The sequence below is a fragment of the Saimiri boliviensis genome, chromosome 9 (genome assembly GCF_048565385.1).
Source record: "Saimiri boliviensis isolate mSaiBol1 chromosome 9, mSaiBol1.pri, whole genome shotgun sequence".
NCBI classification, from domain to species: Eukaryota; Metazoa; Chordata; class Mammalia; order Primates; family Cebidae; genus Saimiri; species Saimiri boliviensis.
Genome location: NC_133457.1, coordinates 33514375 through 33532075, shown reverse-complemented (window position 1 = coordinate 33532075; position 17701 = coordinate 33514375). Strand labels below are relative to the sequence as shown.

General features: G+C 35.4%; 1 protein-coding gene across 13 annotated transcripts in view; it reads left to right on the top strand.

Moving 5' to 3' along the window:
• TBC1D5 (TBC1 domain family member 5) overlaps positions 1–17701 on the top strand; it is a 584223-nt gene that overhangs the window by 309558 nt on the left and 256964 nt on the right. For all 13 annotated transcript variants that reach the window (XM_074405700.1, XM_074405701.1, XM_074405702.1 and 10 more), the window contains one exon: positions 14779–14881. In XM_074405700.1, coding sequence (XP_074261801.1) covers positions 14779–14881 — 103 coding nt within the window. The remainder of the gene's footprint in view (positions 1–14778; positions 14882–17701) is intronic.

The following is a 17701-nucleotide window of genomic DNA, read 5'->3' as shown; positions in this document are numbered from 1 at the left end:
AGCCTTTGTGATAAGAATTTTTTTAAATGTATATTTATGGAGCATCCGCTGTGTTCCAGAATTGCGCTTTGCACTGTGGGGGACAGAGTGGAGTGGTGAATAACGCAGATGGGATGCTGCCATCACAAGCTGTATAATTTAGTGTGATTGGGGGGAGACTGGTGAGACAACAAGCATGCATAGGTAAAGAGGATGATTACAGAGGACGATAATTCCTTTGAAGAAATAAAGCAGGGTAACTGGATAGCTAGAAGGACAGTAGCCAGTGGATGGCTATGGCTGCTTTAGAAATAATGATTGGAGAAGACGGCTTGGAGAAGATGACATCTGAGCTGAGATGTGAAAAAACGTAAAGGCCAGCCATGTGAAGAACTAGGGCAAGAACATGTCGGCAGAGGGAGTAGCTAGGGCAAAGTTAGTTTCTCCGTGAAAACGAACTCAGTGCTTAGAGGAACAAAAAGGAGGCAGGTATGGCTAGAGAAAGTGCTTTAAAGAAGGAAATCTGGAGGAGAGCAAAGGCCAGACAGTCTTGTGGAACGCAGTAAGAAATAAGGATTTATTCCAGTCGCAATGAAAGTGTGTGGAGGACATTGAGCAGTGGCCTGATACCTAAAAAGATAATTATGGCTGCCGTGCAGTGGGGCGAAGGTAGATGTAACAATGGAAGCTGGAAGGGCAACTAGGAGTCTATTGGAGTATTTCAAATTAAGTAATGTCAGTGATTTATTAGACTAAAATGTAATTAAAACAGGAGTAGATAGATAGTTCAGGGATATGTATTTTATATTTTGAAATACAAATTTAGGGGATCATTATATGTAATTTTCTCACATTCATCAGTTCTATACCATTTTTATTGCTCTGTTTCAGATCCTTTTTACCTCCTGTCTACAGTCACTTAATTGTTTGTTTCTTGGGATCTAGTGTTTTTCCACTTCCAGTCCATTCCATGCGTAGCAGCCTGATCACTCTACTCAAAGCACATTTATAATCATGCTGTGTGCCTAATCCAGAACTTTTATGACTCCCTGTGGCCTGAAGAAGAATGGACTTACTCAGCTTCTCTAATTCATACCCAGTTCCCTTTTAGACAAGGGCTTCTGATATTATTCAACAAACAGGTTTTGTGCTTTTCATTTTCCATGTTGTGGAATTTTTCATGCTCTCCTCTGCTGCTAGAATGCTGCTTCCCTCCTCTGTTTCCTGTTAGATTCCTGACAGCTCATTATTCAAGTCCTAAGTTCATCACCTGAGTTTATGAAGCATTTTCCAATCTTGGCAATTGGAAATCATTGGTGCCTAGTCTGTGTTCTGGAGAATTTTCTTAATAACTTTTTAATATTATTTAATTCTGTTTGGTTTATATTTACCTAGGTCCATCTGTCAGTGTATTCAATACATTTATATTAATCTCCTCAGTGTACCAGATACTAGAGATGCCAAGATAAGTATGACATGGACCCTTAAGAAGCTTACAGAGAAAACAAGGGAAAAAAAAAAGTTACAGTGCAGGATTACTAGTGCCATTAACAGAAGCAGTATGTACAAGATCTCTTGTGTTAGCCCAGATCTCATCTTTCAAACCTGTGGTAAACCTCTTGAGGGCATGGACCTAGTCTTGTTTTTGTCGCACTGCACATCAACAATTTGATGCTTAATAAATGATTATTGATTGTGAAACTTATCACTGATGATCAGTGTTGTTCAATTTTATTAATTATCTCAAACATCTGTAAATTTTCAGAGACATAAGCACACTTTATAATATACTATTGTCAACTTTCTAGTATGAGTTTAAACAAGATGATTTGATTTCATGAGCTGTGATTTTGCCATCATTATTTAATTTATTTGATCTGGATATGTCACTGTATTAAATATTATCTTCCCCTTCAGCCAATTTTAATATTCTTTTATGTCACTAACCCTTTTTTGCCTCAGAGGGTTTTGCATTCATTTCAATTTTATCTCAACCTAATGAGGTTGTTACTATTCCCATTTTTATTACTGAAAAAACTGATAATCAAAAGGTAAATCAAGGAATTTCCATTTACAGCTTTCCAATTTAGAACTTGCACTGTCTATTCGGAACTAATTTTGCCATGTTTCAAAAGCTCTAACATTAAATGAAATTCAGTATTATTTAAAATGGTGGGAAATAATGAGTTCAGGATAAAATATGATTTCCATATTAGATGCCAAAGAAGTATGTTATTTGGTCTATCAAGGTCTAGTCTAAAAATATATATGCAGCATCTATAACATCATTTGCAGATTAACATATTTATAAGCTATTGCCAAATACTCTCTTTTCTTCAAATGTGTTTTCCCTCTCTCTTGAATTAAATGATTACATTTCTTTAACTGACTTTTATAATTGCAACTTTGACCATATTTGAAAGTTTATCTCATTGCCTATTGATATGCTGTCATCATCTTCAATATCTGGTCTTCCGTATTCCTAGTTATTGTAGTTAAGATTTTAGATAGCTCATTCATAATTTAATTATTCTTTTTCTTACTTGTATCTCCATGGTGAGTTTTTAAAGATGCAACTTTCTTGGGCCAGGTGTAGTGGCTCATTCCTTTAATCCCTGAACTCTGGGAGGCCAAAGCAGTAGGATCACTTGAGCTCAGGAGTTTGAGACCAGCCTGGGCAACATGACAAAACTCCATCTCTACAAAAAAACTCAGAAATTAGCCAGACACAGTGGCACACACCTGTAGTCCTGTCTACTTGGCAGGCTGCAGTGGGAGGAGCACTTAATCCTGGGAGGTTGAGACTGTAGTAAGCTGTGGTCACTCCAGTACACTACAGCCTGAGTGACAGAGTGAGATCCTGTCTCAAAAAAAAAAAAGTAACTTTTTCATCTTAATGCTTCCTTTTGTTTATAGTATATATGTGTGCTATGCTTCAAACATAATGTATGTAAGCAAATTTTGTCTTCTTGGTTTTTAAAATCTTATAATTTGATATTTTGCAAGCAAACTTTGTCTCCTCAATTTAAAAAATCTGATTGTTTGATATCTTCTGGATTCATTAATCATTGTTTGTAAGAGAAAAGGAGCAGGTAGAGAAGTTAAAATAAATTCTTTAAATTCTTCTTTAAAAAATATAGATATGTTCTGTACTGTTTGGTAGACACCAGGCACATATGGCTATTTAAATTAAAATTTAAATAAAATTAAAAGTTTTAGTCTTCACAGGAGCTACCTTAGTCATACAGCTGATAATGGCTACTGTATGGGACAACTCTTACAGAGGATACTTCCATTAACGAAGTTCTGTTGGACAGTGCAGTGTAGATAATTCATTATTGTGCTTGCCTCGGCAGCACATACACTAAAATTGGAATGATAATTCATTATTGTTATATTTTTGTGTAGTATATGATGTAAATGTCTACATTTTACTTTTTATTCTTGTTGAACTTTTAGATATGGCCTTGGTGAAATATTTACTTATATTTCTTTTCTTTCTCCTTTAGAAAACTCCATGCATTTTTACAGTAAATAAGTCTTATCTGAATTTTTGGTCAAATGTAATTATTATGTTATATTGTAGTATGTGGACAGAAACTAGATTTTTTTTATATTAAGCGTATTCGAAAGTTATTTTGCTGAGTTATTTTATTTTATTTTTTGTTGTTGTTGTTCTAATTTAAAGATCCTCTTTCTCAGTTCCTATTTTGAAAAAGAAATACTCTCAGTAATTTGGTCCATTGATGTCACACTTTACAAAGTTACGATGTCCTAAATATCAGTATCTCCTGCACAGTTTCCTCTAAACCCATTTTTTATTTAAATAAAAAACAAATTCCTCAGGGAAGAAGCATTTTACAAGCAATTTCAGAGCAGAATTGATTTTGGTGTGTGTTAATGCCGACAATCTGCCCAGTGTTAAAATGTTAAAGAGAAAAAAAAATACAAGCTGCCATATTCCTGTGATCACACCAAAATAGCAGCTTGTATTTATATTTTCAGTCTCCTCGAGGTGGACTGCAGGCACACATGAATGAGTGGATGTACTTGGTGTTGTGTTGTGATTTTATTTAATGCAGGCAACGTACATGCTTGTGCATGCACGACCAGCCCTCACATATGCACTTGTTCACAGCCGAGAAAGTGAAAACTACAACACAAGCCGCTCTCTAAGAGTTGTCGGCAACCTGTGTGTGTGTTTCTTAAATATTAAAGAGGGGGAAAAACAGATTTTCAGGAATATGAGAAATAATTCTTCTGTCAAATGGCCTATAGTCCTTCCTCATTTGACATGTAAGGTAAAACCAAAATAATTGCTATTGCATATGTATATTTAGTATTTTCCTGTACTGCTCCTGTACTGGTTGAAAGTATATTTTCCCCAATTCTGTTTCATTTAAGCATGCAAATTCTTAGCATTCATTTATTCTAATTTGTGAGATTTTTTAAAACTTAAAATTTTTTTCATTATTTTAATGAAAATATAGGTCTGTTTGCTACAGAACATATATTTGCAGTGCTTTCATTGGCATCCTGATGCTCCTAATCTTCGGAATTTGGGAGCAGTAGTACATAGGGGCAGCACAGTTATAGGGGTACCCTCTGAACTGCTGACCAATAGAATTTTTGCTTTTCAGATTTTCTTTGTTTTAAATGAGCCCAGATTTTTAAGGACTATTTATAGTTGCAGATTGATATGATTACGAGAAGGTTAAAAAGTAAAGTTTGGTGAGTAGTAAAATAATATCCCATTCTGAAATATTTCCAGTGGGCATAGCCTGTTAGATGGTGTAACACAGTCTTTTTAGAACATTTCAGCAGATTTAGAATTCAACCAGCTTTGGTCCTTCAGGGATAATGCTTTGTATTTAATTTAACTTTGTTCTTAATTACTGAAAAAGAAATGTATTTACTTTCAAATACATTTATTTTCAAGTCTTCAAAATAAAGTCTGTATTTCCATTTGTGACAGTCTCATCTTGCACTGAAAGTACATATACAGTATATCTACCTACATGTACGCTTTTCCCTAATTTTTCACCTTTATGGTAGGAACAGAAGTTTTTGGAGGAGTGGGGTAAAAAGCTTGTGATGTGACTCAGGCATTGTAGAACTAGAAAGAACCTTAGATGAAAACCTCTACTTCAGTGGTGATAGATCCCATCTCCTGAACTGCAGCCCCACCTGCCTTCCTTTTCCCAACCTTGTATCCTGTCATCCCAAACGATCCCCTTCACTCCCCTTTTTTTTTCTGCTTAATCTTCTCAACTGTATCTTACTCCACCTTCATTGTTAGCCTCTTGGAGATATTTCTGCTGTCCTCTTGGGCTGAGTCTTACCCATTGTCATCACAACAAATTACTACCTTCTTTTTTTTCATTTTACAAAATTAGTATTCACCTCCCGTTTATGAGCTATGAATGCTGTATGTCATTCTTTTGTTCATCGCAAAAATAAAGGCAGCAGAACCCTTTTCAGGCTTTCCTTTTGTATTGCCTCCATATCCCTAGTCCCTGATTCCATAGTCTTAATTTTCATTAAAGATTTGTTTGGTTGTAAGGTTTGTAGGTGTATTTGTTCATTCAGCAAATACTACTTGAGAAATTACTGTGCCAGCTACTGCTTTAGAAGTTGAAGATTCAAATAAGCAAAAGACTGCCTCTTCTGTTCTTTAATATATAATGCATACTTTATTGTAATTGTCTTCTTTTAAAATTATCTGTAAGATTTCTGTGTTTTTTCTCCTGGATTTTCTTGAGTTCATATGTTTTATATCTTCATATTCCCCAGTACCTGGCACCTATTAGAAGCATTTGTGTCATCAATAGTCATCTAGTAAAATCCTTTTATTTTGCAAAGGTGACAAGTTGAAGCTCGGAAAGAAGGCACGAATAAGCAAATATAACTTGTTAATGGCCAAATGGAATTGGTGCCTGTGACTTGTTTTTCAACTACTCTATAATTTATGTTAATTTTGTTTGCCTAGATTTAACGTTTATTCAAGAAACATTTATTAAGTACCTTCAGTGTGCAAGCACTTCGTGAAGCAAATGAAACAAAAACATAAATGAATCAGTATCTCAAATCTTATTCAAAATTGGTGGAGACTAAATAAGTAGTTATTTCTGCCCTCTGGGTTTACATATTGGAATGCCGTGTTTCTCAACCTTGGGAATATTAACATTTTGGACCAATTCTTTGTTTAGAGAGATTGTTTTGTGCACTGTAGGATGTATAGCAGCATCCCTGATCCCTCCTTGCTAGAGGCTGTGAGGCACTCTTTTAAAAATCTAAGGGCCTTTTGTCTGACTGAAGGGTTCTCTATGGCATCATCTTAGAGCTTTGTGAGATCTTAACAAAGCTTTTACAGTCACACCCTTGATTTCATCTTTAGGTCTTGCTTTTCTGTCTTCCTCCTAGGTTTGATCTTTGCCCAGAAGCAGTGAGTTAATGTTGGCATCATTTGCTGACTTAAGAGGCTGGGAATGAGAAAAAGCTTTATTTTCAAACCAAGCAAGTTCTAGCACCTTTATGTTTACCAGCTATTCCTTTTGTTTTTTTCTCTTCTTTCATTCAACTATAAGTAACACAAATAAACCAGACAGCACCTTCAGCACTCTGCCTGGGTATCTCCTTAGCTAGATCACTCAGTTTCTGTGTTCCATGTAACTCAAGGCTATCATATAGCCAGACTTTCCATCACTGCATAATAAGAAACCCCTTTCCTGCTTTTTTTTTCTATAATGTTTTTCTCACTTTCATTTAAGCCCGCACTGGCAGCCTCATTGCAGGTTGTCTTTTGCTAATAGTCTTTTCCCCATAGCCTTTAGGTTTTCACTGATGCTCTCCTGAAATTCCTTCTGGCTTCTATCCAGTCCCATAGACAGTTTTACCATATATTTTAGGTTTTTTTTTTTTTTTTTTTTTTAAATAGCACCGTAGTTTCAGATATCAAAACCTCTATTATCTTTTGCTACATAATTCATCAACCAAAATTAGTGGCTTAGAACAACAATCAATTAGTATTTCACGGCTGCTATGGATCAGGAGTTTGGGAGCAGTGTAGCTGGGAGATTCTGGCTTACAAGTATTTCATGAGATTGCAGTCACGTGGTTACTGGAGCTGCAGACATTTGATTGCCTGACTATAGCTGGAATATCCACTTTGGTTCCTCTCCATGTAGATATCTCCATGGTGCTGCTTAAGGGTCCTTTTTCAAAAGTTACTTTCTCCAGATCAAACGATCCAAGAAAGAAAAAGAGCCATTGGAAACTGTCTTGTTTTTATGCCATTACCTCAGAAGGGAAGGGTGAGAATTAAAGAATTTGCTGGCATAGTTTGAAGAGCAACACAATCCCCATGGGAATTCTGTTCACTAGAATGGGAAATTCTGTTCACTAGAATGGGAAATGTGTACAGAGGCCTGCTGGTGGAGAAGTTAGGGGAGTGTATTGTGTGATCACACATAATTTCCACTCTCATTCCATTGGCTAGTACTCAGTCACATGGCCAGAGCTAACTGAAAAGGAAGCTGGGAAATTAAATCCAGCTATATGCCTGCAAAGTAGAGAAAACAGGGTTTGGTTGAATAGGGAGAATGCAAATTATCATTCCCTACCAACATAGGGAACACAGGAAGAAAAAGAATTGTGTGTTTCAGTGTGTCTGTTTTTATTCCATATCAAATTGTTCCTTGTTGTGGTCTTGGCTTGATTGTTCAGTTTTTCTTTAGTAAAACAATAAACCACTGTAAGGTATTACAGTTATTTTGGTGGTTAATAGTATTCTAGGGAGTTTTCATCAGCTCATTTAAAAATTTTGGATGAGTGCTTGTTTTGATTTTCTGTTTTTGAAATATGGGCATAACAACAGTTATTGTTCCTTCAAGTCCTTCTGTGCTTCTTTGTCCTATTGCATGATTATAAACCCTCACCAAGGGCTTTACTTTTTCCCCTGGGGCAACTTATTGAATACTTGCATCTTCAGTATTTCATCTGGGCCCAATGCTTTGTCTGTTTTAATACTTCTAATTACCTAATTATGTACTATAATGTGGTGACAAAACGCTTTATCATTTTACTCTTTTCTTAACCCTTTTCTTGCTTAGGAAAGATTCTTTTTGTCTCTTTGTTGCCTGAGAAACTCTGCATTACAGATAGCCCAGATATTTCCCTGGCTTCCCTTTATTGTCTGTATTATGACAGACCATTGCCCTGTTGAATGTCTTTCCAACTATGAGGCACCTGGGTTCCTGGTTATTGGGTCTCCAAAGATGGTGTTTAGTTCTCCATCCTTCACTTTTCAGTTCATTTCCACACACTGCAGTCATATAAGACCATATCCAAAAGGCAAATCGGATACTCTTTGTCATAAACTACTTTAGTTACAGAATCAGTAGCCATTCTGTCATTTATATATCTTTATGTAATCAAATGCCTGCAGTAAGTATCCATGAGCCAAATGTAATAGAAATCCGTAAGATTTTTAAAAATTATATGAGTTGTACTTAAGGATAACTAAAAATTGATGAAGAAAATGTGTTTATTATATATCTATATTTTAGATAATGAAAAAATGATGGGATTATAGTTTTACTGTTTTATGACTTCTAATGAATTAATAGATTTAGGCGATAATCATTAACAGTTGGTAGCACCACAGAAAGTGGGATAAGCTAATATTAAGGTGCCTCCTGATGGAAGTACACAACACCAACTTGCCACTGCATTGAAATCACCCCAAGCTTAAATCAACAGAATTTATTTTATTGTTGAATCTACAACTTGGCAGGGCTCAGTAGGATGGCTCATCTCTGTTCCACGTGGTGTTGGCTGGGGTAGCTTGAAGTCCAGGGTCTGGAATCATCTGAAGTTTTCCTCACTCACCTGTCTAGTTGTTGAAGCTGGCTCTCAGGTGAGACCTCCTGTGGAGCTGTGGTGGGAACACCCCAGATGGCCTTTTCATATGGCTGCTTGGGTTCCTCACAGCATGGTGTCCTAGTTCTGAGAATATGTGCAGAGAGAGCCAGACAGAAGCTGTGTTCCAGCATCACTTTTGACACGTTTATTTTGTGAGAAACTGGTCAGTAAGGCTAGCATGAACTCAAAGGGAAGAGAATTAGACTCTTTGATCTTTCTGTGGGAGGAGTACCAAAGAATTTGCAAACGTGTTCTCAAATTATATCACCTTTGAAGAATTTTGTCAAAAACTTGAACCTGAAACTGATAATGTCTCTAGATCAGGCGTCTCCAAACTTTTTACACAGGGGGCCAGTTCACTGTCCCTCAGACCATTGGAGGGCCGCCACATACTGTGCTCCTCTCACTGACCACCAATGAAAGAGGTGCCCCTTCCTGAAGTGCGGCGGGTGGGGGGCAGATAAATGGCCTCAGGGGGCCGCATGTGGCCCGCGGGCCATAGTTCGGGGACGCCTGCTAGATCCTACTGCCAGTTAGTAGCGAATACAGGGGAAAGGAGAATCTGGTAAATAAGACCATGGAGTTGCAATATGTAAAATTCTGATGTGGGAAGCTTCTACAGGATAAAAATATCTTTTTTTTTTTAAACAAGTACTTTGCAAGATAGAAAAAGGGCAAGTCTGTAGATTAAAGGAATCTTAAGAGATATATCGACAGGTTACAATGTACTAACAAATATTCCTTGGCTCTTGAACAGTGTTAAGAATTTTTAGACAGTCACAGAAATTTGAACATTTACTGAATATTTGATGAAGTTAATAGATTATTATTTTTATTTGTAGTAGTGTTATAATGGCACTATGGGATTTTGGGGTGTTTCTGTTTGTTTTGATTTTTTGAGGCAGGGTATCACTCTCTTGCCTAGGCTGAAGTGCAATGGCACAGTCAAGGCCCACTGCAGCCTCTACCTCCCAGGCTCAAGCAGTCCTTCCACCTCAGCCTCCCAAGTAGCTGGGACTACAGGTGTGTGCCATCATACCCAACTAATTTATTTTTAAATTTTTTTGTGAAGACAGGATCTCACTCTGTTGCCCTGTCTGGTCTCAAACTCTAGGCTTAAGTGATCCTTCTGTCTTGGCCTCCCAAAGTGCTGGGATTACAGGTGTGAGCCCCTTCAACTGACCTATGGTTATGTTTTTAAAGAGTACTTGCAGTATTTATAGATATAATAATGTCTGGGATTAGCTTCAGAAGAATGCGATATTGGGGAGGAATATTTGTAAAACAACAGACGATTAGTGACGAAGCTAGCTGATGGGTAGATTGGGGTTCAATCTGTTACTGTCTTGTCTTTATAAATGTTTGAATTTTCCATAATGATTTTTAAAAGTTAAAATTAAACCTATATTTCCTACCAATTTTGGTTTATTTCAAGATAGAAAACAAAACTCAGACACCAAATGTTTATGATGGCTCTTGTTATTATTGTGTACTATGTAAAATTTGTTTAAATATAATTTCTTCACACGTCTGAGAAATTTCTATATTGTAAATACTGATCAACTGAGTTACAACTGAAATACGACTTTTACCCTAATATAAAAATTTAAGACCGTTTTAGTCTAAATTCCATTATGGACTGTTACTCTTTGCTGTTCATCTCTATTTTTATAATTTTATTCTCACCTATTTTACATCTCCATTTTTATTTTATGGTCAAATGTAGAAAGAAAGACTGTCTGATAATAATAAAATTAGTTTCCAGTTCCTACTTAGTGTGAGTTTTTTTCCTTTCTGTTTTATTTTCCTACCAGTATTTTGGGTTGAATAAATTGTGAACTTCTACAGTTTTAATTCTAAATTTCTCTCTTATTTTCATGAAACTATAGAGTCATTGTTGATTTTTTCAAAATCTGAATGATTGTTACCTCTAGTGTGGGTCCGTATTCTGTGTTTTTAATTACTGTTTCAAAAACAGATTTGCCTTTCCAGTGATATTTGGGTTAGTCTAATGTTTAAGTTACTTTACCTATCCTGAATCCACACCAGCTGGCATGGGGTAAATAAAGCCTAAATAAATAAAGCCTGTAAGTGTAATGGTTGGTAGGGAAGCTGTTTTGAAACCTACAACATATCATCAAAAACAGATTATTACTATTCCTAGAAATGCTGCTCACTGTACTTTTCTCTCATTTCTTATACCTATAAATGTAACATCTTCTGGATTGAATCCTGATACTGTGACAATCAAGTGTTTTTTGTAGGAAATATGTTATTGTCCAGTATTTATCAGTCTTCTCAGCTAGGTTCTTATGTATAACTCTAAAGCAGGCATCCCCAAACTTTTTACACAGGGGGCCAGTTCACTGTCCCTCAGACCATTGGAGGGCCGCCACATACTGTGCTCCTCTCACTGACCACCAATGAAAGAGGTGCCCCTTCCTGAAGTGCGGGGGGGGGGGGGGGGGGAGGCGCGGATAAATGGCCTCAGGGGGCCCCGCGGGCCGTAGTTTGGGGACACCTGCTCTAAAGTCATGGAATTTTACCTAAATGCGTTTCTCAGATTCATTTATAACTGATTAGGAAAGCAGTTGAAAAGTGCTGCTGTTCTCTTAACTACCCAGATACGTTGGCATAGGTATTATTTCTCTGTGCCTTAGTTTCCTTGTCTGTTAATCTCTGAGTTGGACTGGATAATCTCCAAAGACTCAGCACGAAACTCTGACTTTCAGTTCTTTTTCCAACTTTTGAAACCGTTTTGAAAACTTTACTACTTTTTCAGAGCTTTTCTATATCTTTCTACCTTACTTATTTGATGCAATGGATTCTTCACCATTTAGAGTGTCATGAAGCTTCACAAATTAGCACTTCAGCATTGTAGAGTCGAATCATAGCTGGTGTGCTATTGCATAGATATGCCATGTCTTCATCATACACATTTTCATTTGATTCGATATTTGCTAAAAGTGGGCAATTTAAATTACTACCTGCAATTGAATTCTTGTAGATCTTTAGTTTTTAATCTTGAAAGCGGTTAGTATGCATTTAAATGAAACCAGGAATTGGTATACAGTGTGTTAAAAGAAAAACTTCAGCTGAATTAAATTTAATGGAGTTTAATTGAGCAATGAATGATTTGTGAATCAGGCAGCATTCTGAGTCAGAGTAGGCTCAGACTCCAGCACAACCACATGGTGGAAGAAGATTTATAGACAGAAAAAGGCAAGTGACATGCAGAAAACAGAAGTGAGGTACAGAAACAGCTGGATTGGTTACAGGTTGGTGTTTGCCTTATTTGAAGAAGGTTTGAATAGTTGGCTACATTTGATTGGCCAAAACTTGATGATTGGCACAAGTGTAGGCTACCGTCTATTTACACCTCCACTTCTTATAGTTCACAATTTACAGAGAAACCTTTAGGCTGAACTTAAAATATGTAAGGAGGCAGCTTCAGGCTAAACTTGACTTAACAAGTATAATTTACATTTTTAGTTTTCAGTTATTTTTTATAGTTTATGGATACTCTTCGCAAAGTTAATATAGCAGTTTTTAATACTCTCTTTCATAATCCATTTTAGATTGTAACAGCTACACAGAATTGGGTTGTGCTAATGTGTGTAGAAAATTTACAAAGAATGGGTAAGGAAGAAGGCTTGCAAAATTATTAAGTCAGGTGATCTAGATCCAGATCTTTGGGAATGAAGCCTACTCAAAGACAGAGTTAAATTTATGTTATATAATGAGAAGGAGAGAAAATTTTACCTCTCAAAAGGATTACTGTATTCTTAATGGCTAAGTTTCCCAAGAAATTTCTCTATTCCAAGTTATTTTATTAACTACTTATCTTTTATCCTGATTACTTCAATTTGGGATATTTGACTTTTTAAGGGCTTTAGCAACTTTCTTTTGTTCTGAAAAGTCATTTTTAAAGTTTTTGTGTTTCTTTCCTACTTCAGTGCATTTGGCATCATTCTGCAGTTTCTTTGGCTTCTATGACATATGATGACTCTTCAGGTTAATTTTTCTCTTCTTTAGAAGTTACGTGTGCCACCCCTATTTGAACTCTGATGCCTGGATAGGAACTGCCTGGGAGGTCATCACATTAAGCTTTATGCAAATATGTGAAGCAACCTTGCTCAGATCCTTAGGTTGTTTACTACTCTCCTCCCCAAAAGAGGCTTTCTTGCTGCTACAGAAAAGGTTAAAAAAAAAATCTGTCTGGGCAGTTGCATACCAAAGAGAATTGTAGGCAAAAGTCAAATGAATGGATGAAGGTAAAATGGGCCTTAATCTATTTTAAGAATTAGGACCAGAAAAAAGATGCTTCACAGATCTCTAGCATAATTCACCCAAAAAGCTAGCTTGAAATAGAAAGTTATAACGTTCCAGGCACCAACAAAGTAGCAGAGTGCAGCATAAAATAGCTGAGGTAACCAGAAATGGGAGGCAGTAAACCACTATAATATGATATAAAACAGCCATTATTGATTGCTCTTTAAAAGACTCATTAAGGAGTATTTTTCTGTTTCAATATGCCTTCATGCTATAGGTCATCTTCTTCTCTACTCTCTCACATTTTCCCTCATTTTTTAGTTCCAAAGCCACCTGATTGCAATCTCATCTCCTAAAGTACTGTTAACTCGAATACAATTATAGTAATAGCCTCTATCCCTGAATATTTACAACTTATCAGGCACTGTTCTTGGTGCTCTCACATGATCTCATCTTGCTCACAAGATCAGTATTATTATCTCTACTTAATAGATGAGGCAGTTAAGTAATCATTCGCTCAGTGTTGCATAACTAGAAATTTTACAACATGAATTTGAACACAGGCTTTTCTACTTGGAGTTAGGACTTCTAAATTTCACTTTATTATAATACACTCTTAGGTCCTTTATACTCTTTCAGGTTTATTCCTCTGTAGAATTATTAAAATACTGTTTTCTTTATCACTTCCTTATTCAAAAATGTAGATTACTATGCTGTGTTTCTGTAGTTGGAAATTCAGCATTCAAAGCTTTTTCCAGCCTTGCTCCACCTTTTGTTCTGTCCCACTGTCCTGTTCCCAGCTGTCAGTAATTCATGGAATTGTCTTTTCCTTCTGATTAATAATTACCATGTTATGCTGCACTCTTGAAATACCCATTGCTTTCTGTGCTTCATGTCTTCCTTTCTGTTTTGATTACCTTTTCCACTGACGTTCCATCTTCCTCCTCTCCTGGAAATACTTGCTCAAACCCTCTATCATTAATCCCAGTTGACTACTACTAATACATGACATTCCCTCAGCCCTTATACTTTCGTTGTCTATTGCATTGCTGTGTTTTCTCTCTTTGGGTTCTTGCAGTGATGGTGTTTTATTGCGTTATAAAGAAATATTTTAAAGTGTGTATTTTAATTCAGATGAAAAGCTGATAGTGTGGTTATATATAATAACTGAAATGTCAGTATTTTATATCAATGAAAAAGAATGACAGTCTTTTTTTTGAAAAAAAAAAAAAAAAAAATTTGGTACTTTTACAAAATCACATTCCTGTCTTAAAAACCAATGTGCTAAAACAAAGCAACTCCCCATCTGCAGATAGGTAGAATATAATTCATTTTGCTTAAAAACTATTCACACATGTATGAAGTATATGAAGCATGTGAAGAAATTCGAAATGTGAATATGTTGAAGGATGTCATTTACCTCTAGTATGTAATGATTTCCTCTTTCCTCACCTCTTTTTCAGTCCCCACGAAAGGCATAAGTTACATGGCATACACAAGCTTGTTCTAAAACCTGAAGCAGCCCTTGGCACGTCTTCCAGATGAGAATTTGAGGGTGATTCTTGAAACTGTTAGTCAATTTCAATCTTGTGTTTCTTTTTCCAGGTTTCCTGAAATGCAGTTTTTCCAACAAGAAAATGTGAGAAAAATTCTTACAGATGTTCTTTTCTGTTATGCTAGAGAAAACGAGCAGTTGCTTTATAAACAGGTAATGAAAATATCTTACAGGTGGCATCCATTGACTCAAATTTTTCTATAAAGCTTGACAAATGATAGAGCAATAATGTAGCCTTTATTGTATCCAAAGTTGTCTTATAATGCTAAAGCAATCAGAGAGCTGCTTGTCAGCTGCATGGTGAGAAAGGTAAGCTCATTGAAGCACATATGCTTCTTCCCCATTTTAAGACATTCCACCGAATTGTCTTCTATAAGGTGTTCAATCTTTTCTTTCAACTTTTGGGATTTTGTTTATAAACAGCATCTTTGAAGGCAATCTAGTAATAAAGCTTCAGAGTGGTATGTATAAATATTTTTAAGTATAGCATTTATAAATAATAGGACAAGTCATGTAAAAAATGATCAAGAATCCTAATACTGTTTAAAACTTATCAGTAATAGAACTTCAGAAAGTTTCTTTCATTTTCTTGAAATTCATTTTTAGTTTCTTTGTGATCCTGTTATTTGACTGATCTCATTACTAAAGAAAGATGATTATTGGATTGTTTTATTTTATTGAAATATAAATTATTTAATACATACAGATGTATTTACATTTTTTGAGTTTGTGGTGTTCTAATAAAAATATACACAATTGGATATTTTTATGTATTTCTTCAAATGCAAATTGAAAATTCAAGCTAAATTTTTTAATTCTCTAGTAATCAAAAGTTATAATGTGTATCTAATTCAGTACCACTGAACTTTAAATAATAGAAAACACTTATGGTAAAAGCAATGTGTTTAATTTGAAATAAACTAGATTTAATGATAGTAAAACATATCAGACTACAAATATACTAAATACATTTTTAATTATTGTGTATTTATAGAATACCCAAGGGAACTAATTTTATCTTATTTTTAATAGTAGTAATATTTTTCTGTATTAATTACCTGCTGACAATAGCTTATTAGAATTGGAAATGAAAAATATATTGCATTTATAGGGAAAACAAAAACCATAAAATATCTAGAAAAAAATTAGTAAAGATACAAAGCTATATGAAGAAAACTATAGGCCAAGTACAGTGGCTTACACCTATAATCCCAGCACTTTGTAGGGGTGAGGCAAGCTGATTGCCTGAGCCCAGAAGTTTGAAACCAGCCTGGGCAACATGGTGAAATCCTGTCTCTACAAAAAAAAGAAAACTCACCAAATTAGCTGGGCATGGTGGTGTGCATGTCTAGTCCCATCTACTTGGGAAACTGAGGTGGGGGGATCCCTTGAGCCCAGGAGTTTGAGGCTACAGTGAGCTACGATTGATTCACTGCACTCTCGCCTGGGTGAAAGAGTGAGAACCTGTCTCAAAAAAAAAAAAGAGAGAGAGAGAGAAAAGAAGACTATAAATGTTATTAAAGGATATACAGCAAGAATCGAATAAATAGAAAAATGATAGCCATGTTTTTGGATGTGAAGACTTTAAGTAAAAATATTACTTCTTTGCAAATGAAATGTTTAAATGGGTTGTCATTCCAGTGATAACCTGAGTGAGATATGTGTTTTTTTAAAAAACTGGATGTAGTTATTTTAAATTTAATGCCTAAAAATATTACAGTTATTTTAAAGGGCATAATATAATTCAGGGATTAAAAGCACTGGGTGTAAATTCCTTTGTTTGAATCTCAGCTTTCTCATTTACTAACTTCACAATCTTAGACAGTTTACTTAACTTTTTCAATCTTTAGTTTTTTATCTGTAAGATGAGGGTAATAATAGTAATTACTTTATAGAGTTAACATTTGGTGCCAAGCAAAGGTTCATGTTGGTAGTTGTGGTTATTTTTGTTATCATTGTACTAATTATTAAATGTGTTGGAATTGCCACAGAATTTGAGGGAAAGGGAGAATGGCAGCAGTAGATATTAAAACTTCAAAGGTTCTGTGATCAAACTCGTTATGTGACTCGACCATTGCTCAGTGAAACAGTCTAGAAACAGGTTCAATTATATGTGGTATCTGAATATGGTAAAATGGGGGAAAGGATATTGACTTGCTGTATTTGGCTTTCTATCTGGAAAAATGATTAAATTACATTTATTGAAGAATAAATTCCAGATGATGTAAAAATATAAATATAAAAACTAAAAGTATATAAAAATACTAGAAGACTATTTAGGAGAAATTTTGTGTAATCTCAGACTAAGAAAGGCCCTTGCAAGCAAAGTAGGCTCATGTACAAGTCAGATAAAAAGTCAAAAGACTAAAAACAAACCCAAAAAGGAGACTAGGAAAAAAAAATCTCTATTAGTGTAGAATTCTTTTGTATGCAAATAGCAGAAGACCCCATTCAAAATGGCTTAAACTGTAAGGAGGTTGTTAACACACTTCACATGAAGTCTGGGATAAATGGTTTCAGTAGCTTATCTTTATCAAAGATTCCAGGATTTTGTTTTTCTGCTCTCTTTTCATTATATTGGCTTTTGTTGTGAACCTTCTCTCTTTCTTATTGTCTCTTCTCCTTTAAATACTTGAAAATACCCCACAGTAAAAGACTTGATGATAGTGAATCAAATCAGGATAAAGTTATCCCAAATTACACATCTGGTTTCTTATTTTTCTTTAGAGAAAGAAAAAATAGATTAAGAAAGTCTTACAATAATGGAAACAATTTCTGTGGACAAGGCACAAAAAGCATAATAACTGCATTCCATCCACCATGTGTGATGTATGTGGCCCACTGCATTTGTATGGAAGACTGCACAGGAATATGGAAGATCAGATTCTTGATCTATTTGACAAAAACCTATCAATTACTGAATAAGAAAGTATTATTAGCTTACTCTTGGGTGTCATTTTAAAAGACTTAATT